Below are 26,476 nucleotides of genomic sequence, written 5' to 3' on the forward strand. Positions count from 1 at the left end.
TATTTTTATTTTTCATTTAAATTTAAATGTCATGATTATATTGTTGTTATTAAATGTAATTGTCATGCATTAGGCCCTCTTATGGGTGTAATTTGTGCTTTAATAATGTTTAAAAAAAACCCAGGATCTTTGTTTCCTTCATCATTCAATTTTTGAGGTATTCCTTTAAGTGAATTTCATCCGAAACTACACACATCGATATTAATATGTCAGTTGGTGCAAGATCGGGTTTCAGTAGATGCGATTCTGCCCTAAACAACCCTCAAATTTTATCAACATCAAAGAGATAGGTAGTTACAAGCATTAGCCTTTCAAAAAGGGCTAGTCGACTCTTAGCTGAGGAAAATGGAAAGTGCTCTCGCTTTGTAGATTAATTCATTTACTAGAATAGCCACGTGCATCAATCAACAAATTTTACCACACACGTGAGGTCACAAGTTATGAAGTAGTATATATCATTTAACGTTGTTGTTTACGAAACTCCAGAAGATTCGACTATTTTAGATAGAGTTACCTGTGTACCAATATCATGAATATGCATGATTAATGACCAGGCAAAATCTAATTGCTAAAATAGAGTGGACAAATCCGATACTCTACGGGATTGAAGGACATTTAGTAGGTTTGGATTGTCCTAACCAATCAAAAAACTTTGATTATTCACGTCTCGTAATATCTTCCTATCAGATAGCAAGAAAAATTCACGCACTAACTGTCCATCGTTCAATTCTTAATATCGACGCCGACCGATAACTAGGAGCCGATAATAAATATATAGATACCTGAACTTCTCTCTGTCCTTTCGGATTTTTGGGCTTCAATGCTCTTTATCATTGCACCTTTGGCCATTTAACTTGTTTAGTTTGAAAGTCACGTATGAGAAACAGGGGCGGATCCAGCCATTTTAAAAAGGGGGGGTTCCTAACCCAGGACAAAAAGGGGGAGGGGGTGTTCCAACTACATGTCCCCATTCAAATGAATTGATCGTCCAAAACAAAAGGGGGGGGTTACCCCCCCCCCTTTCTGGATCCGCCTGAGAAATAACTTTGTAGATGAAAATCGCGTCTGGCGACTATATAATAGTATATCTTATGAAATAATTTTAGCTTTGCAGGATGTATAAATACGCAAACATGTGTCTATGGAATGGGGACTTTTCCCCATGTTGAGAGAATACCACGCTGTCTGCTAGTCAAAATTTGACCACTTGCCTTCTATCTCGATCGATAAACTTTGCAGAACCAAGCTTTTCAATGAATTTATATATTTTTCTCGTTCTTAAAGTGACAAGCGTGAAATATGTAATTCTTGTCGTTAAGCAAAAAAAAAAAAACAAGCAAAAACAAAAACGACGAGCAGCATATTCAAATTCACATTCCCCATTTGCACTCTCAATTTTAATGTTATCATTTTCGATTGACAGATTACCGAGGCACTTGAGTCGAGCTCGATAGCACATGTACCAATTCATTACAGATGCAAGAGATCAATACAAACAGGTCAAGCACACGGTCACACTAATATATATGCAATCAGATAAAAAAAAAAAACAACATTTATTAGTATATTAAAAAATAGAATATAACACTGTGGTGTTTTTTTTGTTGTTAGTCTTTCTTTGTGCATATGAACTTATTTTTTATTCGAAGTAGTTGTTGAGTTATGTTGTTTCTCGTAGTTTTTTTTTTTGCTGATTCCGGTTATTCTTTGTATGCATTATTTTTCGTAGTCAGCACTGTGACAAAGTAAGAATTAACACTGCTTTTAATAATTATTTGATGTCTCGATGTGCTGTTGAAGAGATTTGAAAGAAGAGGTTATTAGTGTTCTGTGGGTTAAAATTACACATGCAACTTTACAAAATAACCATGAATAGTAAGTACGACCTTCACTCGTGTCTGCCAATATATCTACAAACAATTTTGAACCAGATTCAAATTCATTATAATACGGTATTATTATGACGCCTATCAGACAAATCGATCTTATATTTATATGTTTGCAGTCAATTAAAACCTGAGCAGAAAAGGTATCAATTACATGTTCTGTATTTTGTCACTTGCGTAATAGTAACCAATATTTGGTGTTGAAGTACATTATTAAGTCACTGAATTAATGAAGAAAGTTTCAATATGCCGGTAAGTTATAAGTTATCTCCCGTTGTTCACGTTACAATAATATCTAATTCTCTAATTTTAAAATTTCAATTTAATATCTATGCGATTATACAAATATTATTAACTTTTTTCTATTTATTTCACAGATTCGTTTTTATTTGTTGGCAAAGATTCACTAGCTTTTGATATATATTTAAAGAAATTTAACAATAAGCTTGTGAAATTTCAGATTACGTGGATAACATGCATGATGCATGCAAAGAACCAACACTGAAAATCTTTTCTTTCTATTCGGGAGAAAGCATATCACCATGTCACGAACCGATCATAAACCGAGCAAGGTACCTTGCTAAATGACGATTTTCATTAATCAGAGAACAAATTAAAACAGGCAAAATTCACATAGTAATCACAGCACATAAATTATGTGTTTTTTTTAAATTTTGAAACAGTTCGAAGGATATAAAAAAGAACCTATACAAACATATATATCAATAGAACTGAATACGTAAAAACAAATCCACTGAAAGGACATAAAATTTGTATAACTTGAAGTGCAATACTGTTTTTCAAAAGTAAACAATTCCCACATAACCAAATCTAAAATAGAGTCTTTAATGTAGTTGTACATATGAGACAAACATAAGCAGGACATACAAAATAACAACGGAACAGCCATTTTAATGTCATGCTTACGTGAGAATTGTGACAATTTGGCAGAGTGCTTATTCAATACAACTATTCAAATTTCGACCGTTTTACTTACTGGTACATATCAAAATGTGTCAACTACGGTTTTATTCTTATTTTATACACTGAAAAAAATTAGTATTTAATAATTCTATAATACTTGTCCATTGTTGAATTAACAACGAGGCATACAAAGGAATTTAATTAGATTGAACCAGAATGCCTTTACAACGCACCAAGTACTTCAACACATTTATTATACATGTACATGTATTAAAAAGTTATGACTTATAAAAAAAATACTTCTCAATTAAATATGATTATACTCGGTACAAAGCGCTTTAATTGAAAACCAAGAACCATGAATTCCCCTTTCTAGACCTCTAAAATGAGTTTATTAGTGTATATTGATATCCTAAGTGAAATATTTAATACTAATTATGACTACATAAGGAAAGTTTAAACATTTACTATTATATCTAAGGATTACACGATGGATATGCAGGTTTGTCCACCTTGTTAAATCATACATATTATTAAGATTTATATATTTTGTTGAATATTTTTTTTATTGAAAAATTGAATATTTAGTTGTCAACGTCCACTCTAATTTTGTGAAATACACCACGGTACATAATGAGAGAGATGCTTTAGTTATATTTTAAATTCCAGTCATTTTCTGAAACATTGATCTCAAATGTCTGCATTTATAATTGTGTGTACTGATGGAACTGTCTATCTTACTTTCATTTTTTTACGTATGTTTATCCCCAAAGATACCGTCTACATAGTAGGCTACACATGTTAGAATCTGAGTGTTTGTGATAGTCAAAAATTTTCAATTATAAAGTAAACTATATATACCACTTTGACTAGCAAATAGGCAGTTCCCGAGGGAAACATGTACTGCCAATCCCCCGAAATGAACAAATGCCTTATTTTCAGCAAGTGCTAGTAGCCGTGAAAATACATAATAACCAACATCGATCAGTCCCCGAGTTTAATATCTTCTTGTTGTCAACAACAGTGTGTCCCTGAATACAGCTAAACTACTCAGAAATCTACAATTGTCAGTCCGGGACGATACCATCTTCTAAGTAACCAACACTAGTCAACAACTGTCAAACGCCGAGGGTACCATATTCCATGTATAGTCAACAATTATCACAAGTGTACCCTTTACTCAGTGATCAACAATTATCAGAACTTATGTGAACCATTTACCCAAAGATAAACAATTGTCAGTAGCCGTGTGTACCATTTACCAAGTGATCAACAATGGTCGTTGCCCGAGTGTACCATTTAACCAATGATTAACAATTGCCAGTCCTCAAGTGTTCAACTTACCCAATAGTCAACAATTGTCAGTTCCTAAGTGTTCCATTTCCCCAGTAACCAACAATTGTCAGTCCCCAAGTGTTACATTTCCCCTTGTTGTCAACAATAGTCAGTCCCCAAGAGTTCCATTTCCCCAGTAACCAATAATTGTCAGTCCCCAAGAGTTCCATTTCCCCTTGTTGTCAACAATAGTCAGTCCCCAAGAGTTCCATTTCCCCTTGTTGTCAACAATTGTCAGTCCCCAAGAGTTCCATTTCCCCTTGTTGTCAACAATAGTCAGTCCCCAAGAGTTCCATTTCCCCTTGTTGTCAACAATTGTCAGTCCCCAAGAGTTCCATTTCCCCTTGTTGTCAACAATAGTCAGTCCCCAAGAGTTCCATTTCCCCTTGTTGTCAACAATTGTCAGTCCCCAAGAGTTCCATTTCCCCTTGTTGTCAACAATAGTCAGTCCCCAAGAGTTCCATTTCCCCTTGTTGTCAACAATTGTCAGTCCCCAAGAGTTCCATTTCCCCTTGTTGTCAACAATTGTCAGTCCCCAAGAGTTCCATTTCCCCTTGTTGTCAACAATTGTCAGTCCCCAAGTGTTCCATTTCCCCTTGTTGTCAACAATTGTCAGTCCCCAAGAGTTCCATTTCCCCCAGTTGTCAACAATTGTCAGTCCCCAAGAGTTCCATTTCCCCTTGTTGTCAACAATAGTCAGTCCCCAAGTGTTCCATTTCCCCTTGTTGTCAACAATTGTCAGTCCCCAAGAGTTCCATTTCCCCCAGTTGTCAACAATAGTCAGTCCCCAAGAGTTCCATTTCCCCTTGTTGTCAACAATAGTCAGTCCCCAAGAGTTCCATTTCCCCTTGTTGTCAATAATTGACAGTCCCCAAGAGTTCCATTTCCCCTTGTTGTCAACAATAGTCTGTCCCCAAGAGTTCCATTTCCCCTTGTTGTCAACAATAGTCAGTCCCCAAGAGTTCCATTTCCCCCAGTTGTCAACAATAGTCAGTCCCCAAGTGTTCCATTTCCCCAGTAACCAATAATTGTCAGTCCCCAAGAGTTCCATTTCCCCTTGTTGTCAACAATAGTCAGTCCCCAAGAGTTCCATTTCCCCTTGTTGTCAACAATTGTCAGTCCCCAAGTGTTCCATTTCCCCAGTAACCAACAATAGTCAGTCCCCAAGAGTTCCATTTCCCCCAGTTGTCAACAATAGTCAGTCCCCAAGAGTTCCATTTCCCCTTGTTGTCAATAATTGACAGTCCCCAAGAGTTCCATTTCCCCAGTAACCAACAATAGTCAGTCCCCAAGAGTTCCATTTCCCCAGTAACCAACAATAGTCAGTCCCCAAGAGTTCCATTTCCCCTTGTTGTCAATAATTGTCAGTCCCCAAGTGTTCCATTTCCCCAGTAACCAACAATAGTCAGTCCCCAAGAGTTCCATTTCCCCAGTAACCAACAATAGTCAGTCCCCAAGAGTTCCATTTCCCCAGTAACCAACAATAGTCAGTCCCCAAGAGTTCCATTTCCCCTTGTTGTCAATAATTGTCAGTCCCCAAGTGTTCCATTTCCCCAGTAACCAACAATAGTCAGTCCCCAAGAGTTCCATTTCCCCAGTAACCAGCAATAGTCAGTCCCCAAGAGTTCCATTTCCCCAGTAACCAACAATTGTCAGTCCCCAAGAGTTCCATTTCCCCAGTAACCAACAATAGTCAGTCCCCAAGAGTTCCATTTCCCCAGTTACCAACAATAGTCAGTCCCCAAGAGTTCCATTTCCCCCAGTTGTCAATAATTGACAGTCCCCAAGAGTTCCATTTCCCCAGTAACCAACAATAGTCAGTCCCCAAGAGTTCCATTTCCCCTTGTTGTCAACAATAGTCAGTCCCCAAGTGTTCCATTTCCCCTTGTTGTCAACAATAGTCAGTCCCCAAGAGTTCCATTTCCCCTTGTTGTCAACAATTGTCAGTCCCCAAGAGTTCCATTTCCCCTTGTTGTCAACAATAGTCAGTCCCCAAGAGTTCCATTTCCCCTTGTTGTCAACAATTGTCAGTCCCCAAGAGTTCCATTTCCCCCAGTTGTCAACAATAGTCAGTCCCCAAGTGTTCCATTTCCCCTTGTTGTCAACAATAGTCAGTCCCCAAGAGTTCCATTTCCCCTTGTTGTCAACAATTGTCAGTCCCCAAGAGTTCCATTTCCCCCAGTTGTCAACAATAGTCAGTCCCCAAGTGTTCCATTTCCCCAGTAACCAACAATAGTCAGTCCCCAAGAGTTCCATTTCCCCAGTTACCAACAATAGTCAGTCCCCAAGAGTTCCATTTCCCCCAGTTGTCAATAATTGACAGTCCCCAAGAGTTCCATTTCCCCAGTAACCAACAATAGTCAGTCCCCAAGAGTTCCATTTCCCCTTGTTGTCAACAATAGTCAGTCCCCAAGTGTTCCATTTCCCCTTGTTGTCAACAATAGTCAGTCCCCAAGAGTTCCATTTCCCCAGTAACCAATAATAGTCAGTCCCCAAGAGTTCCATTTCCCCCAGTTGTCAACAATAGTCAGTCCCCAAGAGTTCCATTTCCCCAGTAACCAACAATAGTCAGTCCCCAAGTGTTCCATTTCCCCAGTAACCAACAATAGTCAGTCCCCAAGAGTTCCATTTCCCCTTGTTGTCAACAATAGTCAGTCCCCAAGAGTTCCATTTCCCCTTGTTGTCAACAATTGTCAGTCCCCAAGAGTTCCATTTCCCCCAGTTGTCAACAATAGTCAGTCCCCAAGAGTTCCATTTCCCCAGTAACCAATAATTGTCAGTCCCCAAGAGTTCTATTTCCCCTTGTTGTCAACAATAGTCAGTCCCCAAGAGTTCCATTTCCCCATTTACCAACAATAGTCAGTCCCCAAGAGTTCCATTTCCCCTTGTTGTCAACAATAGTCAGTCCCCAAGAGTTCCATTTCCCCTTGTTGTCAACAATAGTCAGTCCCCAAGAGTTCCATTTCCCCTTGTTGTCAACAATAGTCAGTCCCCAAGAGTTCCATTTCCCCCAGTTGTCAACAATAGTCAGTCCCCAAGTGTTCCATTTCCCCAGTAACCAATAATTGTCAGTCCCCAAGAGTTCCATTTCCCCTTGTTGTCAACAATAGTCAGTCCCCAAGAGTTCCATTTCCCCTTGTTGTCAACAATTGTCAGTCCCCAAGTGTTCCATTTCCCCAGTAACCAACAATAGTCAGTCCCCAAGAGTTCCATTCCCCCTTGTTGTCAACAATAGTCAGTCCCCAAGAGTTCCATTTCCCCAGTAACCAACAATAGTCAGTCCCCAAGAGTTCCATTTCCCCAGTAACCAACAATAGTCAGTCCCCAAGAGTTCCATTTCCCCTTGTTGTCAATAATTGTCAGTCCCCAAGTGTTCCATTTCCCCAGTAACCAACAATAGTCAGTCCCCAAGAGTTCCATTTCCCCAGTAACCAACAATAGTCAGTCCCCAAGAGTTCCATTTCCCCAGTAACCAACAATAGTCAGTCCCCAAGAGTTCCATTTCCCCTTGTTGTCAATAATTGTCAGTCCCCAAGTGTTCCATTTCCCCAGTAACCAACAATAGTCAGTCCCCAAGAGTTCCATTTCCCCAGTAACCAACAATAGTCAGTCCCCAAGAGTTCCATTTCCCCAGTAACCAACAATAGTCAGTCCCCAAGAGTTCCATTTCCCCTTGTTGTCAATAATTGTCAGTCCCCAAGTGTTCCATTTCCCCAGTAACCAACAATAGTCAGTCCCCAAGAGTTCCATTTCCCCAGTAACCAACAATAGTCAGTCCCCAAGAGTTCCATTTCCCCCAGTTGTCAACAATAGTCAGTCCCCAAGAGTTCCATTTCCCCTTGTTGTCAACAATAGTCAGTCCCCAAGAGTTCCATTTCCCCCAGTTGTCAATAATTGACAGTCCCCAAGTGTTCCATTTCCCCTTGTTGTCAACAATAGTCAGTCCCCAAGAGTTCCATTTCCCCTTGTTGTCAACAATAGTCAGTCCCCAAGAGTTCCATTTCCCCCAGTTGTCAACAATAGTCAGTCCCCAAGTGTTCCATTTCCCCTTGTTGTCAACAATAGTCAGTCCCCAAGAGTTCCATTTCCCCTTGTTGTCAACAATAGTCAGTCCCCAAGAGTTCCATTTCCCCTTGTTGTCAACAATAGTCAGTCCCCAAGAGTTCCATTTCCCCTTGTTGTCAACAATAGTCAGTCCCCAAGAGTTCCATTTCCCCTTGTTGTCAACAATAGTCAGTCCCCAAGTGTTCCATTTCCCCCAGTTGTCAACAATAGTCAGTCCCCAAGAGTTCCATTTCCCCCAGTTGTCAACAATAGTCAGTCCCCAAGTGTTCCATTTCCCCAGTAACCAATAATTGTCAGTCCCCAAGAGTTCCATTTCCCCTTGTTGTCAACAATAGTCAGTCCCCAAGAGTTCCATTTCCCCTTGTTGTCAACAATTGTCAGTCCCCAAGTGTTCCATTTCCCCAGTAACCAACAATAGTCAGTCCCCAAGAGTTCCATTTCCCCTTGTTGTCAATAATTGACAGTCCCCAAGAGTTCCATTTCCCCAGTAACCAACAATAGTCAGTCCCCAAGAGTTCCATTTCCCCAGTAACCAACAATAGTCAGTCCCCAAGAGTTCCATTTCCCCTTGTTGTCAATAATTGTCAGTCCCCAAGTGTTCCATTTCCCCAGTAACCAACAATAGTCAGTCCCCAAGAGTTCCATTTCCCCAGTAACCAACAATAGTCAGTCCCCAAGAGTTCCATTTCCCCAGTAACCAACAATAGTCAGTCCCTAAGTGTTCCATTTCCCCTTGTTGTCAACAATAGTCAGTCCCCAAGAGTTCCATTTCCCCTTGTTGTCAACAATAGTCAGTCCCCAAGAGTTCCATTTCCCCTTGTTGTCAATAATTGTCAGTCCCCAAGTGTTCCATTTCCCCAGTAACCAACAATAGTCAGTCCCCAAGAGTTCCATTTCCCCAGTAACCAACAATAGTCAGTCCCCAAGAGTTCCATTTCCCCCAGTTGTCAACAATAGTCAGTCCCCAAGAGTTCCATTTCCCCTTGTTGTCAACAATAGTCAGTCCCCAAGAGTTCCATTTCCCCAGTAACCAACAATAGTCAGTCCCCAAGAGTTCCATTTCCCCTTGTTGTCAACAATAGTCAGTCCCCAAGAGTTCCATTTCCCCAGTAACCAACAATAGTCAGTCCCCAAGAGTTCGATTTCCCCTTGTTGTCAACAATAGTCAGTCCCCAAGTGTTCCATTTCCCCTTGTTGTCAACAATAGTCAGTCCCCAAGAGTTCCATTTCCCCTTGTTGTCAACAATAGTCAGTCCCCAAGAGTTCCATTTCCCCTTGTTGTCAACAATAGTCAGTCCCCAAGAGTTCCATTTCCCCTTGTTGTCAACAATAGTCAGTCCCCAAGTGTTCCATTTCCCCCAGTTGTCAACAATAGTCAGTCCCCAAGTGTTCCATTTCCCCTTGTTGTCAACAATAGTCAGTCCCCAAGAGTTCCATTTCCCCTTGTTGTCAACAATAGTCAGTCCCCAAGTGTTCCATTTCCCCCAGTTGTCAACAATTGTCAGTCCCCAAGAGTTCCATTTCCCCAGTAACCAACAATAGTCAGTCCCCAAGAGTTCCATTTCCCCTTGTTGTCAATAATTGACAGTCCCCAAGAGTTCCATTTCCCCAGTAACCAACAATAGTCAGTCCCCAAGAGTTCCATTTCCCCAGTAACCAACAATAGTCAGTCCCCAAGAGTTCCATTTCCCCTTGTTGTCAATAATTGTCAGTCCCCAAGAGTTCCATTTCCCCAGTAACCAACAATAGTCAGTCCCCAAGAGTTCCATTTCCCCAGTAACCAACAATAGTCAGTCCCCAAGAGTTCCATTTCCCCTTGTTGTCAATAATTGACAGTCCCCAAGAGTTCCATTTCCCCAGTAACCAACAATAGTCAGTCCCCAAGAGTTCCATTTCCCCTTGTTGTCAACAATAGTCAGTCCCCAAGTGTTCCATTTCCCCTTGTTGTCAACAATAGTCAGTCCCCAAGAGTTCCATTTCCCCTTGTTGTCAACAATTGTCAGTCCCCAAGAGTTCCATTTCCCCTTGTTGTCAACAATAGTCAGTCCCCAAGAGTTCCATTTCCCCTTGTTGTCAACAATTGTCAGTCCCCAAGAGTTCCATTTCCCCCAGTTGTCAACAATAGTCAGTCCCCAAGTGTTCCATTTCCCCTTGTTGTCAACAATAGTCAGTCCCCAAGAGTTCCATTTCCCCTTGTTGTCAACAATTGTCAGTCCCCAAGAGTTCCATTTCCCCAGTAACCAACAATAGTCAGTCCCCAAGAGTTCCATTTCCCCTTGTTGTCAATAATTGACAGTCCCCAAGAGTTCCATTTCCCCAGTAACCAACAATAGTCAGTCCCCAAGAGTTCCATTTCCCCAGTAACCAACAATAGTCAGTCCCCAAGAGTTCCATTTCCCCTTGTTGTCAATAATTGACAGTCCCCAAGAGTTCCATTTCCCCAGTAACCAACAATAGTCAGTCCCCAAGAGTTCCATTTCCCCAGTAACCAACAATAGTCAGTCCCCAAGAGTTCCATTTCCCCTTGTTGTCAATAATTGTCAGTCCCCAAGTGTTCCATTTCCCCAGTAACCAACAATAGTCAGTCCCCAAGAGTTCCATTTCCCCAGTAACCAACAATAGTCAGTCCCCAAGAGTTCCATTTCCCCAGTAACCAACAATAGTCAGTCCCCAAGAGTTCCATTTCCCCTTGTTGTCAATAATTGTCAGTCCCCAAGTGTTCCATTTCCCCAGTAACCAACAATAGTCAGTCCCCAAGAGTTCCATTTCCCCAGTAACCAACAATAGTCAGTCCCCAAGAGTTCCATTTCCCCAGTAACCAACAATAGTCAGTCCCCAAGAGTTCCATTTCCCCTTGTTGTCAATAATTGTCAGTCCCCAAGAGTTCCATTTCCCCAGTAACCAACAATAGTCAGTCCCCAAGAGTTCCATTTCCCCAGTAACCAGCAATAGTCAGTCCCCAAGAGTTCCATTTCCCCTTGTTGTCAACAATAGTCAGTCCCCAAGTGTTACATTTCCCCTTGTTGTCAACAATAGTCAGTCCCCAAGTGTTCCATTTCCCCAGTAACCAACAATTGTCAGTCCCCAAGAGTTCCATTTCCCCCAGTTGTCAACAATAGTCAGTCCCCAAGAGTTCCATTTCCCCAGTAACCAACAATTATCAGTCCCCAAGTGTTCCATTTCTCCCCAGTTGTCAACAATTGTCAGTCCCCAAGAGTTCCATTTCCCCAGTAACCAACAATTGTCAGTCCCCAAGTGTTCCATTTACCTTGGTAATCTAAATTTGCCAGTCTCCCTGGATAACTTTTTAGATTCAGTAATCAACAATTGTCAGGGTATTGTAGATCGATTGATATGTAGTTACTTGGTTGAAGTCATGAGTTACAAATACAACTTCAAGGCGAGAATGAAATCAAGGATATATGGTAGAGTTATTGCAATGTGACATGGGCGAGTTGAAGTAGTTGATTTCTACAAAAGGTTGTTATTCCCACTGAAGGTTTGTTGTGTCTTTGTTCGTTAATGTAAAGATCTAATCAATAAAAGTCATTTGGGGATGTTTGAAATTAAAAGCCTTGCTGTGATTTAACGATGGATTTTGTATTTAACAATTTCATAATCAATTTCTATCCCGTAACGCCCAGCTAAGTACATATAATATCTCTTCTCATCACAAAAATAACCATAAATTAGATCAACAGAATAATATCTATACACTGCAGTAAAATATGACATAGAAATTATATTTTGTTACGTTCTCAAATTTTTATACAGGTATAATTTCAAACTGGTTATACAAGGTGTTTCAGAGAAAACCTTCATCAGTAAAAAACATGGTGCCAAAAGTTCTGAAATCGTTTGAAGTTGATAGAAATTAGTAAAATTTTGTATGGTTGATGTAAAAGTTAAAATGATATCAACTTCATCACGGATGCTATCTTTTTGAAAAAAAATGACTGATGCTATTTTGTTGTTAATGATACAGTGGTAATCAATGTAGGTGGAATTTTCGTCCTCTAGGAATATAACTCCCCAATGTTTTGTATCACAGCACTGCATTTATACACTATTATTGATTACTGTTTTATAAAACTATATTTTTTTTACTAAATCAATACTTCCTTAGATGACATAGACTGTTCATATCATAGAAGACCTTTTAAGTTGTTGCATTTTTGTTTTCCTGGAAGTTCCAGGTAAAGGTTAATCCGGCGTACGGTTTTAAAGTTACCGCTTTATAATTTAATCATCAGCATGTTTTTTTTGTTTTGAGACATATGACAATTCCGGCTATCCTTTAGTTAGATTACTATTTTAGTTGGGAAATAGTAAATCTTATATACAAAATGACCAGCTTTCAACCCTGCCCCCCCCCCCCCCAATTTAATTACAGACGTCAAATAAAGAATCAGTACATATTTGTTATTTTTCTACAGTTACTTGGATTACTATCTTGGATAGTTTTTTGCCAATGCCTAAGAAAAGGTTGCAGTTGTACGGTTTTAGCATATTGAAATCCCCATAAGTAAACTTCATTTTCAAATTGTCCATAACTTATTTCTAGAGGATGGCCGAACATCATAAGAAGTATGAAGTTTGTTATGTTTGAAGTTTTCTATAACATGTCAATATCAGTTAAACACCATTAATCATACAATTAAAGAGAAGGTACATTTTGAGGTGAATTATTCCTGTTTAAACATAAAAAACTAAAGATTGGTTAAAGATCTTATAAAAATAAATATAAGCTGTGGCGTAATGACACGATTGATGTCTTAATATGAAGTAAATAAGTTGGATTAAATAATTTAAAAAAAAACTAAGTCTGGGCAAAATTATAACAGAGTACATGGCTGCGTCGCCGATTATATAGTTTCTTTATCTTTTGACCAGCATATAAATACATAATCATTATCTGTATAATATATTTATATTAGCACGCGTCATTTAGGTGTAAGAGTAGAGACTGCTACGATCAGAATAATGTGTGTTGGTAGACATGTCGTCCTGTTTACTATATTACTGTTTTATTTGTACCTTTTAATTTTCAGGGGTTGTAAATATTCAAATACCTCCGGACAAAACATGGACTTTTAAATCCAATGTACCACACAAGCAGAGTGCCATGCTCTTTGTATGTTATAGTATCTCCACAACAGTTATCTAAGGGGACATAAATGACCTGTTACAAGACAAAATTAAAGCCCTCTTTTCCAATTGACAATCTTTATTTTCCACCCATCATCTTGGTCTACCAACTAAACAAAACCTAGGTTTTGAATTATTGTTCATTTACTCTGGTCTTGAATATCCGCGACTTATTTGCATTCGGTTTCTGATGCATATACTAAATACACAACCCACTGTCATGATTACGAATAAGTGCACTTTCAATGTCTTTGGTCAGGTGCTTGGATGTTTTGAAAGAACAAATACGTACAGACATGTTAGGTGTAATAATAAAATTGTGTATCAACCAATTACTTTAATAAATATACAGGCACTTGATCGTAAAATAGAATGAAATTCAAAACAGTGTGGCTGTGGCCATTGATTGACACATTAAATTCATCCATTGACTGGGACAATTTACGTGAACGTTTGTCTGTAACGACCACTGTTCACGACGTACCAACTATAGACATTTAAACTGTGGGGTCACCAAAGGTTTCTTAACGCCTTTAATTATAAAATAATTCGAAAAATTAATTAGGAATAACCTTTATGTTTTGATTTATATAATTGATATAAATCAAAACATCGTGTTTTTTCTGATTAATTTTTCGAATTACTTTATTAAGGTGTTGAGAACCTTTAGTGACCCCATAGTTTAAGTTTCTTTAAAAAGTACATAGTGAGCAGTGCATGGTCGTTACATACAAACGTTCACCTAAATTGTCCCAGTTCAATGGATGCATTTAATGTGTCAATCAATGGCCACAGCCACACTGTTTTGAATTTCATTCTAGCGTAAAGTACGAAACCACTCCCAGTAAGATTTTTACGATTCCCAATTTAACAATGTAATATTTTGTTCAAATGCTATTCACTTGGCTTAATCGTGTTCTTGCACAATGATAATCATAATGCCCGCGTCACACTGTCCCGATTTTTATATACGATGGACACCCGAATGCGAAAATTGTAAGTTCGTACGAAGTTGGTCCCGATCTCGTTAAAATATCAAAAAGTGACCGAAGCAAGTACGATGAATAACGAAGTCTATACGATGGTGCCGAAATTATATACGATAGCAAAAGATGGACATACGAAAGTTAACCGAAGACGGGTATTTAAGCTTCATATCTCAGCCGAAGCCTACACGATGGATCACGAAGGCTGCACGATGGATTACGAAGGCTACACGATGGATTACGATGATGGCGCGATGGCCATACGATGTCTAAAAGATACGAACAGAATTTCGACAACATATCGTTTCTGTACAAGTCTGCCATGCATGGCGGGAAATCGATCTTTTTGTCTTATTCTTATAAAACTTAGTTTATTATCCCTTCGCCTACTATATGTAAGTTGCGTGTAGATAAAATGGTTATGGACACTCTAGAACCAAAATGCTCAAAACCTGGTATGGTGTTACTCGTTAAGAATATCTTAAGCGCTATTGACTTTAAAGTTCAAAGGTCAAGGTCACAGTGACAGTTGTAATACAAGGCAATATCACCCTTGTGGACACTCTAAAACCAATATGCTTCAAAAGATTTTAACCACATTTGGTATATTGTTCCTCCTTGTAATGATCTGACATTTTTTACGTTCAAGGCCAAAGGTCAAGGTCATGCAGATGGACTTGTTTTTTCTCCTTGAAATAGCATAATACACAGGAAATTGGTTGTTCATTTTTTTACCTGCTGGTTCTAAAGACAATATTAAAGGTATTTCCAGTTACTGAATGTTTTGGTTGATTTCTAAAAATATAGTTTATGTATCAAATATGCATATTCAATTTACCATTTTCTGCATGTGTCATATACAAATATAGTGTCCATATTTGTCCCCAATATGTTACATACGAGGGGATGCCACGCTCGGCATTGCCTTGTTTGAACTGTAAAATGTGTGCACTAGTCTGAATAATCATCCATAATTATGCCCATGTTTACTGATCTATCTTAAAGGTAAGGTAATGGGTTCGTTGATCCCTTTTATTCAAAAAGAGCTCTTTCCAGGAGAATATCATAATAATATAGACAAAAGGAAGGATGTGGGGAAAGCAACAAATGCGGCATAATATGACATATAGAAAACAAAATGGTTATGGAGTAAACATTCGTGTGACAACAACTCAGACGATACATAAAAAATCAGAATAATGAAGAAAAAGTTGGTTTCCCTATATACGTGTACCTGCAGTGTTGGTGTACGAGGCGCGTTTATGATTTTCATTATGTTACTTGATAAGAAAAATTGACAAAAAATAACCTGAGCCTGTAATAGCTGCTCTTCTTGCTCCATTTGAATTAATAGAAACAACGCTGTCGCCTTTCTTGTTCTCATAAAATCATATGATATGAGCTCCATGTTTTGTGAACGTCTTTCTTAACTGTCGTATTAGACTGACCAGTGCATATCGCGCATGGCACTTTAAATGTATTTTAGCTCGAAAATTAACTTACATTTAGCTGGATTTATTGCCGTCGTAGTTCCATCTTGTCGCCTTCGTACTTTTATTCGATGGCAACACGACGGGATTACGAGGTCTTCTTGAAGTCGTGTTGCCATCGTAAGACCTTCGGGTATCTTCGTGATTCATTTGTGTAGACATCGTAATGTCAAAACTGCCCGATGGAAACGATGGAAACACGAATGCAATACAATGTGCAAAGATGCATTCCCGGTGACATTACGATGGTGAGGATGGTGATACGAACTCAATACGAACCCTCAACATCGGACGCACCTCGGGGATTTTTTAACATGTTAAAAAATTTAGAACCCTTCCCGAAGTTGTCCCCGAAGGCTAGAAAAAGTGGCCGATGGTTCTACGATGGTTAAAGATGGCACTACGAATAGCCCGATCTGGATACGATCAGCCCCGATTTTGAAAATTTCCATTATCGTGTTGCCATCGGCGTAAAATTCGGGACAGTGTGACGCGGGCATAATGAACAGCAATATTTAAATATGTCATAAAATATTTTTTCATTTTTTTTTGCATTTTTTGCATTTTTTTCAGACACCACTGAGGAGTCCTTGCTCATCAGAAGTTTTACCGAGGTCGCCATCCAAAATTCATCCTGACTTATTATATTTAGAACACCGACGAAGAGGTAAGATGCTGAATGTATTCATTTCCTATTTTGTAACTTATCATGTGTTACTGATTAATCACGCGATTATAATATTAACACTCACACTAGTCCAAGGTTCCTTTTCATTGAGGGAGGGACAATCTTAGTTTTTGACGTTTTAAATAAGTTACAAATTAATCAATCATGATTATGTGTGCTACAAATGACGTACTTTTTTCTGTCAGTTTATATCGTTACAAATTTTGTTATGTTGCTGCATTCAATGTACGATATAATTATCGAACCGAAGTACTTGATATTTTCCCGAATTTATTGCGAATTCGTATTTTAATGCTTGTTTGTTCGTGCACCTGCAGGCTTGGCAACTAAGTTTTGATCGTCTAGTTTTCTAGATCTCTGTTTTTATTCACATTGTTTAACACTGATGGTTAGGCACTTTCTAGTTATATGGTACAGTGAAGTGTTGTTAACACTGTTGGTTAGGCACTTTCTAGTTATATGGTACAGTGAAGTGTTGTTAACACTGTTGGTTAGACACTTTCTAGTTATATGGTACAGTGAAGTGTTGTTAACACTGTTGGTTAGGCACTTTCTAGTTATATGGTACAGTGAAGTGTTGTTAACACTGTTGGTTAGGCACTTTCTAGTTATATGGTACAGTGAAGTGTTGTTAACACTGTTGGTTAGGCACTTTCTAGTTATATGGTACAGTGAAGTGTTGTTAACACTGTTGGTTAGCAATTTCTAGTTATATGCTAAAGTGAAGTGTTGTTAACACTGTTGGTTAGGCACTTTCTAGTTATATGGTACAGTGAAGTGTTGTTAACACTGTTGGTTAGGCACTTTCTAGTTATATGGTACAGTGAAGTGTTGTTAACACTGTTGGTTAGCAATTTCTAGTTATATGCTAAAGTGAAGTGTTGTTAACACTGTTGGTTAGGCACTTTCTAGTTATATGGTACAGTGAAGTGTTGTTAACACTATTGGTTAGGCACTTTCTAGTTATATGCTAAAGTGAAGTGTTGTTAACATAGCAGAAAGAAGTTCATCACGTATACTTTCATTGGACTTTTTCTTGGGTTGTTGTTGAATATGTCGGAAGCATTTCAATTCAATTTTCAATTCAATATTTTATTAACGTCTAAACTTTGTACAAATATATAATATATAATATATAAAACAGTTTTTATCCATAAACTGGTGATTTGCTTCTTCATTAGTTACCTGAAATTAATTTTTAAAATAATTTTAAAACTTTAAAAAAACGAACATTAACATTACAATTTAACGTTTTTACCTGAATGAAGTTTTAGGTAAATACTATTAATTTCAAACAGCTAATTTATGTAATAGTAATATTTCTTCAAAGGACAAGATGAAATAATAAGCGAATGGAAGAGAGGACGAATGCCATCGTTTTCCAGATCAAGAACATTGCCCGTTATAACACAATCAGAACCATCCTTCCATTCACCGCTATCAGACAGATCAAGAAGTGGAAGATATCAGTTACTTAAAAGGAGATCCAAAAGTCCTGTGGATATTAAACCTTACCAGGCAAGATTATCAGACAGATTAAAGACGCCAGACTTCAACGCACTTGTATTGAAAAATAGACCAATACCACAACTCTTTGACCGTGTTGACGAAAATGAAGAATTCAAAACTAGAAGCATTCAAGAATGGAAAAATCAAGTGGTCAAGTAAGTATATAAATTGACAATATTAATGAGATTGATTCAAAATTAAATACATCAATAAAAATAACATGAATGGCAGAAAACCTCTCATTGAATTATGGTCTTCTACAAGTTCTAAAAGATTTATGGAAATTATAGATTAAAGAATGATTTGTGGTGTAATTGTCAGTGAGACAACTATACACAGCGACCAAAGGACGATGGTGTTACCTTTAGGTTAAAGAAGGACCTAAAACAATAGTTTAAAATCAATTTAATGATTCCATGGTAAACCCCATACCGTGAAGTGAGCCATAAAAGGCTACAGCATGACAAAATGTGAAACGTTCAACTTAAAACAGAAAATCAACGGCCAATTTAGCCTAAAAAAAAACGTTGAATTGTAGGCTCAGGACTGGGGACATGCACATGTATGTGAACCCTCGAGTCTTTCCTTACCCTGGACGATGGTGTAACAGCACACCAAAAGATCGACGTAAGCAACTTGACTCATCACATTGATACGAAACAAAAGAAGAAAAAAAAAAGGATGTCAGTGTGCTTTAGAGAATTTTGTGTTGATCTTTTATAATGTCTGTTTAATCAATTACAACTTGTGTACATATTTAAGCTTCACAGATGTTGTAGACACATTAATTGTTGAGGAGGTTGCCCTCCGGATATCTAATCTTAATGAGCAATATGTTGGTGATATACCCATGTCAGTTCGAATATTTTAAGTCCAGCTTTAAACTCATTTTACGGCCTAGCCACAATCAGATGTGCATTTTGTGTTTCACATGAAGTCAAAAATGAGTATCACCTCAGGGAAAAACTCTTTTGATATTTTGGTTCAAAAATGGTTTAAATTATGAAAAATTGCCATCGTTAGGCTAACACTGGAAGCATTTATATAATTCTATGCAGTTTTTGAAGGAAATGTTTAATATTTTTATTAAATAAATGGTGTTTAAAAACTGTATAATTTTCTTTAATGGTTGCCTTCAAGACATGGTCACCAGTGACAGATTTTTGGTCAATGACAAAGACAACAAAATATGTTTAGAACTATTGAATATCAAATATTTTAATTGAAAAAAAAATAACAAGAACATGTTTGACTCACAGTTATTTCAAACAACAGTAGCTTTCTTTGATCATTAATCTTATCTGATAAAACTGTATCTAAAATTATCTATAAATATCAAAACTTCCAAAAGAACCCTTTCTTTTGGTGTATAGAACATTAAAATAACTTGATGCATATTCTTACAATAAACAATCAAACTTAGCAATACAATTTATATGTTTTGTCTACGGACAAGACATTGTATTCATATTTAATAAAATGCATTATTAAAACCTAATTTTGATATAGCTGAAAGTGTTATCTTGAAAGAAAAAACATACATTTTATCAGGTTTATCTATCAAATGATGCTTAACTTCGAGGAAAATGGAAACAAATACATTTTGATAATGTCTACGGACAAGACATTTTATTGATATTCAATTAAATGCTTTCAAAGATGATTGTTAAAGTTGAGATTAAAAGTTACTTATTAAGTTTTAAGCGGTGTTTTTTAATTTTGGAAAATATAAAAATGTACCCATAATTCTTTACATATCTCAATAATTTATTGATTAAGCCAAAATGAAGACACATTCTTTTAACTGAAATCCATATATCTGACTGTTTAAAACAATCAAACTATTATTAAAACTCAATTTTGACATAGTGGAATGTGTTCTCTTGAAAAAATAACATACATTTTACCTATCAAATTAGGCTGAACTCAAGGAAATTGGATACGAATATATTGTGGTAATGTCTACGGACAAGACAATTTCAGTTAAAAAAAAAAATCTGTTAGAATTAATTGTGACTATATTTATGTTGAAAATACTGAGTTTTAATTTGAATAGATAACTTATAAATAAGATTTAAGTTCCATAGCAGACAAATAATTGAATTTAATACTTGTTATGTACAAGTGTCTTGTCCGTAGACACTTCCTCATCTGCTGTTAATACTGAAATGCAAAAGATAAAGTTAGAGAGAGAGAAATACTTTTTCTTCATTTGATTTAGTTAATCTTTTAAGGTATGCAGCAACTGGAATAAACAATATTGAAGTAAAATAAGGTATGCTTTTTATGACTGATAATCTGACACTTTTTAAAATCCACTCCTGTAAAGTAATTTTACAAAAATTGAGAACACTTAAATTACCATTTATTTATTTAAAATAAGATATTTCTAAGTTTAAACAACACATAGGACTAATTAAGACCCATAAAGCCAAGCAATATTGATAAAAAGACATGTCTACGGACAAGACATGTGTCTACGGACAAGACATTCTGACATATTTTTGAATTTTTTCCTCTATTAATAGATGGTAGAAAAAATTTTTATTAGTGTTTTCATATCTACTAAAGAACCGGAACTTAGCAATGCAACATTAATGTAATTATGCTTCCAGTTTACTAGGGAATGCATGTCTACGGACAAGACATTTTTTTACTTTATTTGTATATCCAACTTTGATGGCATATTTCTCCAGCTAGGGTACTTCAATTTTGATAAATGAGGTAGTTTTTGATAATGTATATACTAGAAGAGAAAACAAAACACATAATAGCATAAATTTGATTTATTTTTTTCTTTTATCATTACACTGAGCAAGCTAAAAACAAAAGTACAAAATTGCATAACAAGCGCATAGCATTCAACTTTTTATCATAACTTTGTAACCACTGAAGATTTTTTGTTGCAACAAACAGTAAAAGAAAGATGAATAAATTGTCTATAGCAATGAACCAATAATGTAGTTCAAATTAAGTTCACTTATTAACTATCAATTGATAAAAACAGCGAAATTTTAAATGAAACAACATAACGTGAAATTTTGCCCATTTTCAGCGTGTATTTTAGTGTTTTTTTTCAAAACGGTAACACCTATACATGATATTTGATATTCATTGTGAAGCCCTACATTCTCTTCTTCAGTTCAAAGATGTATTACTTATGTACAGTTTATCTTCTTGTCTTTACAAGCCTATAACATAGACCCAATATGAAATGCACATCTGATCTTGGCTAGGCCGTTAAGCGTGAAAATATCCGCAGTTAAAATGGAAATACCGGCATATATATAATGAGGCATGGGTCGAAAGGGTAAATGAGCTATGCATCACAGGTCATGCGATCCCAAATTTGTTATATAAGTAATAGTGTCAGAGGGAGTTTTGCGTACATGTCTGACAGAGTACCACAGCACATCTCTTTATTCTATACATGAATATCAGTCTGTAGTCTGTAGTTAATTCAGACATTGAATTAATTAATTTTATAGTTCATAAAAGCAGTCGCAAAACTTGTGAAGTGCCGTCATATTAACACTGAGAAATCACTTTATCAATGTAATGCATCCAGAATTATACCTTAACCAAGAACGATTAAAGCCGAATATTTGAAAGCCAATAGAATGAAATTCAAAACAGTGTGGCTGTGGCCATTGATTGACACATTAAATTCATCCATTGACTGGGACAATTTAGGTGAACGTTTGTATGTAACGACCACTGCTCACTATGTACTTTTTAAAGAAACTTAAACTATGGGGTCACTAAAGGTTCTCAACACCTTAATAAAGTAATTCGAAAAATTAATCAGAAATAATACGATGTTTTGATTTATATCAATTATATAAATCAAAACATAAAGGTTATTCCTAATTAATTTTTCGAATTATTTTATAATTAAAGGCGTTAAGAAACCTTTGGTGACCCCACAGTTTAAATGTCTATAGTTGGTACGTCGTGAACAGTGGTCGTTACAGACAAACGTTCACGTAAATTGTCCCAGTCAATGGACGAATTTAATGTGTCAATCAATGGCCACAGCCACACTGTTTTGAATTTCATTCTATTGTATAAGAACCGGAACAGTTTAAGAACAATAAGAGCTAAATCCACCATAGGTCCACATTGTCTGAACATATAGAATGAAATTCAAAACAGTGTAGCTGTGGCCATTGATTGACACATTAAAATCATCCATTGACTGGGACAATTTAGGTGAACGTTTGTATGTAACGACCAATGCTCACTATGTACTTTTTAAAGACACTTAAACTATGGGGTCACCAAAGGTTCTCAACAACTAAATAAAGTAATTCGAAAAATTAATCAGAAATAACACGATATTTTGATTTATATCAATTATATAAATCAAAACACAAAGGTTATCCCTGATTAATTTTTCGAATTATTTTATAATTAAAGGCGTTAAGAAACCTTTGGTGACCCCACAGTTTAAATGTCTATCGTAGGTACGTCGTGAACAGTGGTCGTTACAGACAAACGTTCACGTAAATTGTCCCAGTCAATGGATGATTTTAATGTGTAAATCAATGGCCACAGCTACACTGTTTTGAATTTCATTCTAATACCAATACCAACTTGAACATGTCTGGACTGAAGGCTTCTTTTTGTAATTAATGTGTAAATCAAATTATTTGTTTGATTTCATAAGCATAATAAAATTATTAATTCTGACGTTGTTATGGAAAGCACATGTATTTTTATCGAGGAATGAGATCGAATTCATTGGAATGACTTGTAATTGTTGTCAGCCAATCAAAAGTAAGAATTCTTATTAAATATACATGTAATGTAATTCTTCTCGTGAAAATTTTGCTAACACAGGTACATAGTTTTATCGCTATTTTGTGCATTTTTCCTTTGATCTTTTTTTGTGATAATTTTTCATATCATGCTATTCGCTTGAGATGGAAAATTATCGCTAGAAATTAAGGAGGCAAGTGGCGTTGCTAACGAAATTGACATGAAATTGACATGAAATTGACAACGTCGTCATAGGTATAATAGCGATAAACATATTATCATTGGTCATCTCGTTGAGATGATCAAGATAAACTATAATTATCCTGCAATTGGGTGTTCTACTATACAGATACAGCCCTACATATATCCCTATGCCGTATCTGTATACTATACAGATATATCGCTTTTAAAGCTCCACCCACTGCCGGACTGAGTATTGTATGAACCTGCGTGACCTCAGAATGTGTATTGCAGTAGTCGCATTCCAATGACGTATTAATTGCGAATTAACTATTTCTTGTATACGTTCTGTTTGTTTTCAAACATTTCTTTAGAGCAATAAGAATCACACAAATTTTCTGATAACATCACACATGAACAGTAGTCTTTTCTACGATGACAACTATCAATTTCAAAACTTGTGTTACAAAAACAACCATGTCAATTTCAGCATGCATGTTTAGTAAATGTCGAATCTGAAGCGTAGAACAACTCGTACACTCCTGTTTCAAATTGGACAAAGTTTTGTTATTTGTTTTTACTGTTGAAATAAGTTGTTATGTTAAAATAGATAATTATTCACCTTGAGCGATGTATTATTGCTGACCATTCGAGAATCTTTTTTTGCGAACCCGTCTTCAGCTGAATGTGTGATTACTGTGTGGTATTACTACACGGGCCTCGAGGGATTTCAAATCGAAAATAAATGCAAAAAATGTGTTTTTGTGTCTTTCAAATCACAAATAATATACAGAATTAATTGCAGGATAAAGACAATAACTGTTTAGTGTCTTTAAATATCAGTTGTATTTATACTCGGCTCAAAACAGGTGTAGTAGCTCGCTAAAAGCTCGCATACATTTAGTCCAAAATAAGGGACAACATCAAAAGTTCAATGTAGGATAAAAAAACTTAATTCACATAGTTTTTTCACTGATCCCCCCACCCCCTCTTAATTTAATTTTGAAAAAATTGATTTACCTGTACGGATATAGGTAAAATCGAATTTGGATTAACAAAACTTGCAGCAATGTTGACCCCCCCCCCCTATTTGATTTAAGTTTTTTTTTGTCCTATGTTTCGATCTTTTGATGTCGTCCCTAATTATGACGTCTGGCAAGGCTATTTTAACTTTTTTTCTGGGACGCCTTCCGTAGCGTCCCTACGAAGGCGTCCCAGAAAAAAATTAAAAAAGTGTCCCTACGGAAAGCGTCCCAGAAAAAAATTAAAATAGCCTTGCCAGACGTCATAATTATTTGGACTAGCATACACCTTGTTTCCTAGCCTCGTACAAATACAGCTGATATTTTTAAAAGACACTAGACAGTTATTGTCTATAACTCTAAATTTACTCCAGTGAGGTCAGCAGTAAGAACGACTAAAATCACGACATAAGTGCTTCCTCATCTTGGCTGAAGGGTTCTCAATTAACTGTGTATATTTTTACCCTGTCCCTGATCCACATGCCCAACAATATCGATTTGATTTTTATGAATACAAAACAATCCTTATTAGGGATATAAGCATGCAATTAATATAATAAAAAATGATAAGTAATAAGATATAAACAACACAATATTTAAACAATGCATTGGTATTGATTTCTGCAAGTATTGAGAATTGGAAAAATGTGTTTTTAAATCTGGCGAAAGAGAGGTTATAATTACTTTATGATATAATCTAACATCCGTTGTTTGTTGTTGCAGAATTGTGCCCAAAAGACCGTCGTTTGCAATAGCAATGGACTGGAAAGCTCCCCCCGCTGAATGGGATGACAGGGACCCATTTTTATATTCTCCGAAACCAATGTTCTACAAGAACAAAAAGTTTGTGTCTGAACGAGACTTTGTTGTGAATCCAGAGTGGGGATCAGAGAAAAAGAAAGTTTCTGTGAATTCACCAGCTTATAGTACATGTGCGCTGAGATATGGTTGGTGTTGCTGATATTTCACGTTCTTTTACGACTGGATATATAAAGAATTCTTCCAAATAAAAGTCTTTTTATTGGGATATTTGACTTGATTTTGATTTTCATTGTTATTGCAGATCAAAATTGCTTTTAATATCCAAACAGGACCAAAATTTCCTAAACAATTTTGAGAAAATATATAAGCATTATTTTAATGAATATAATGAAAATAGATTTGTTACTTTTTGAATTATACTGTAAGTATATATCAAGCAACAGTGTACAATGCATATTTATATAAGTGGAAGTTTGTAATGTTTTCTTATTTGCAGGTGGTTAATTGAGTATGACATTTAAAAAAAAAAAAAAAAAAAAAAATGAAACCAATTTTATGATAAATATATTTGTACAGAAAAAGAAAAAAAGATTAAATATATTGTTTACACTTGACTACAAATGTAAGAAAAAAAAGAACTAGTTACATTTAGTTGTCTTTCTTTGGACATTTAACCTTATGTCCTATTTTTTCTCCTTTTTAGTAAGGTAGCAATCATAATTCCGAAAATAGCAACAAATTGTCGCAAACACGCCCCTGATAATTTAGTTCCCCTGCAAAGAAGCACGTACAATGGGAGAAACCTTATATTTGTTTACTTTTCAAGGACATACAAACTTAAAGGTTAAATCAATACTTTAACAAACTATTTAGGGAAGTACTCATAGTATACACACAAAAAAATCAAAGCTTAAAGTCCAAATACTTAACTGACTAACCTTTAAAAACGTGTGTGTTTAAAAACAGTTAATATTTACTGCAGACTGAAATAAGTACATCTAAAAGCTATCTTCTAGACAAAAAGATTCGAATAAAAAATAGGAACAACTTTTTACAGATTGATGTTTTAAAACTTATCAAAAAGAATCCATTAAAGACCGTTTTAGCTCACATAAACTATCGGGCCATGTAAGCTTTTGTGTTATCTTGCGTCTTATTGTCTGTCGATAGACTTTAAAATAGAGAATGGAAATGGGAATGTGTAAAAAGTAAAATCACTAAAAATACTGAACTCCGAGGAAAATTTAAAACGGAAAGTCCCTAAAGTTGTAAAAGACACAACAACCCGATCAAAGAGTAAAAAACAATAGCCGAAGTCTACCAATGGGTCTTCAACACAGTGAGAAAATTCCGCACCCGGAGGAGAACTTCAGGGAAAATAGTTCTATTACATTTTCCCAGCATTAGGTTGGCCTTTTGTGTACCAAAGGCAGACGAAGGAAGTCAACTAAGGAGCGCTGTAATTGGATGCAAGGGTACAATATATATTTTTTTATTTATCTGTGACACAACGATGTGTACTGGTTCAATGAGAATGGACGTCATACTAAACATGTTAGCATATTCAGACGGACACATTATTTTCCTATGATGCCATTTATTTGTACTTTCCAGCTGCCGTCACTCGAAATATTTAATCCAAGGTGTTTGAGTGAATTGATAGTGTTTATTATGCTACTATCAATAATTAATGATGAATGATGTTCAGTGTCTTTTTTCA

General features: G+C 36.3%; 1 protein-coding gene across 2 annotated transcripts; it reads left to right on the forward strand.

Moving 5' to 3' along the window:
- Positions 1 to 2,062: 2,062 nt before the first annotated feature.
- LOC143073560 (uncharacterized) lies at positions 2,063 to 25,021 on the forward strand. 2 transcript variants are annotated; one of them, XM_076249197.1, is made up of 4 exons: positions 2,063 to 2,138; positions 16,408 to 16,501; positions 17,853 to 18,186; positions 24,718 to 25,021. In XM_076249197.1, the coding sequence occupies exons 1-4, from the start codon at positions 2,133 to 2,135 to the stop codon at positions 24,953 to 24,955; spliced, it is 672 nt and encodes a 223-aa protein (XP_076105312.1). In that variant the 5' UTR covers positions 2,063 to 2,132; the 3' UTR covers positions 24,956 to 25,021. The 2 variants fall into 2 exon arrangements, with proteins under 2 accessions (XP_076105312.1, XP_076105311.1); XM_076249196.1 differs by lacking the exon at positions 2,063 to 2,138 and adding an exon at positions 3,163 to 3,312.
- The last annotated feature ends 1,455 nt before the right edge of the window (positions 25,022 to 26,476 follow it).

The sequence above is a fragment of the Mytilus galloprovincialis genome, chromosome 4, assembly GCF_965363235.1.
Source record: "Mytilus galloprovincialis chromosome 4, xbMytGall1.hap1.1, whole genome shotgun sequence".
Lineage (NCBI taxonomy): Eukaryota > Metazoa > Mollusca > Bivalvia > Mytilida > Mytilidae > Mytilus > Mytilus galloprovincialis.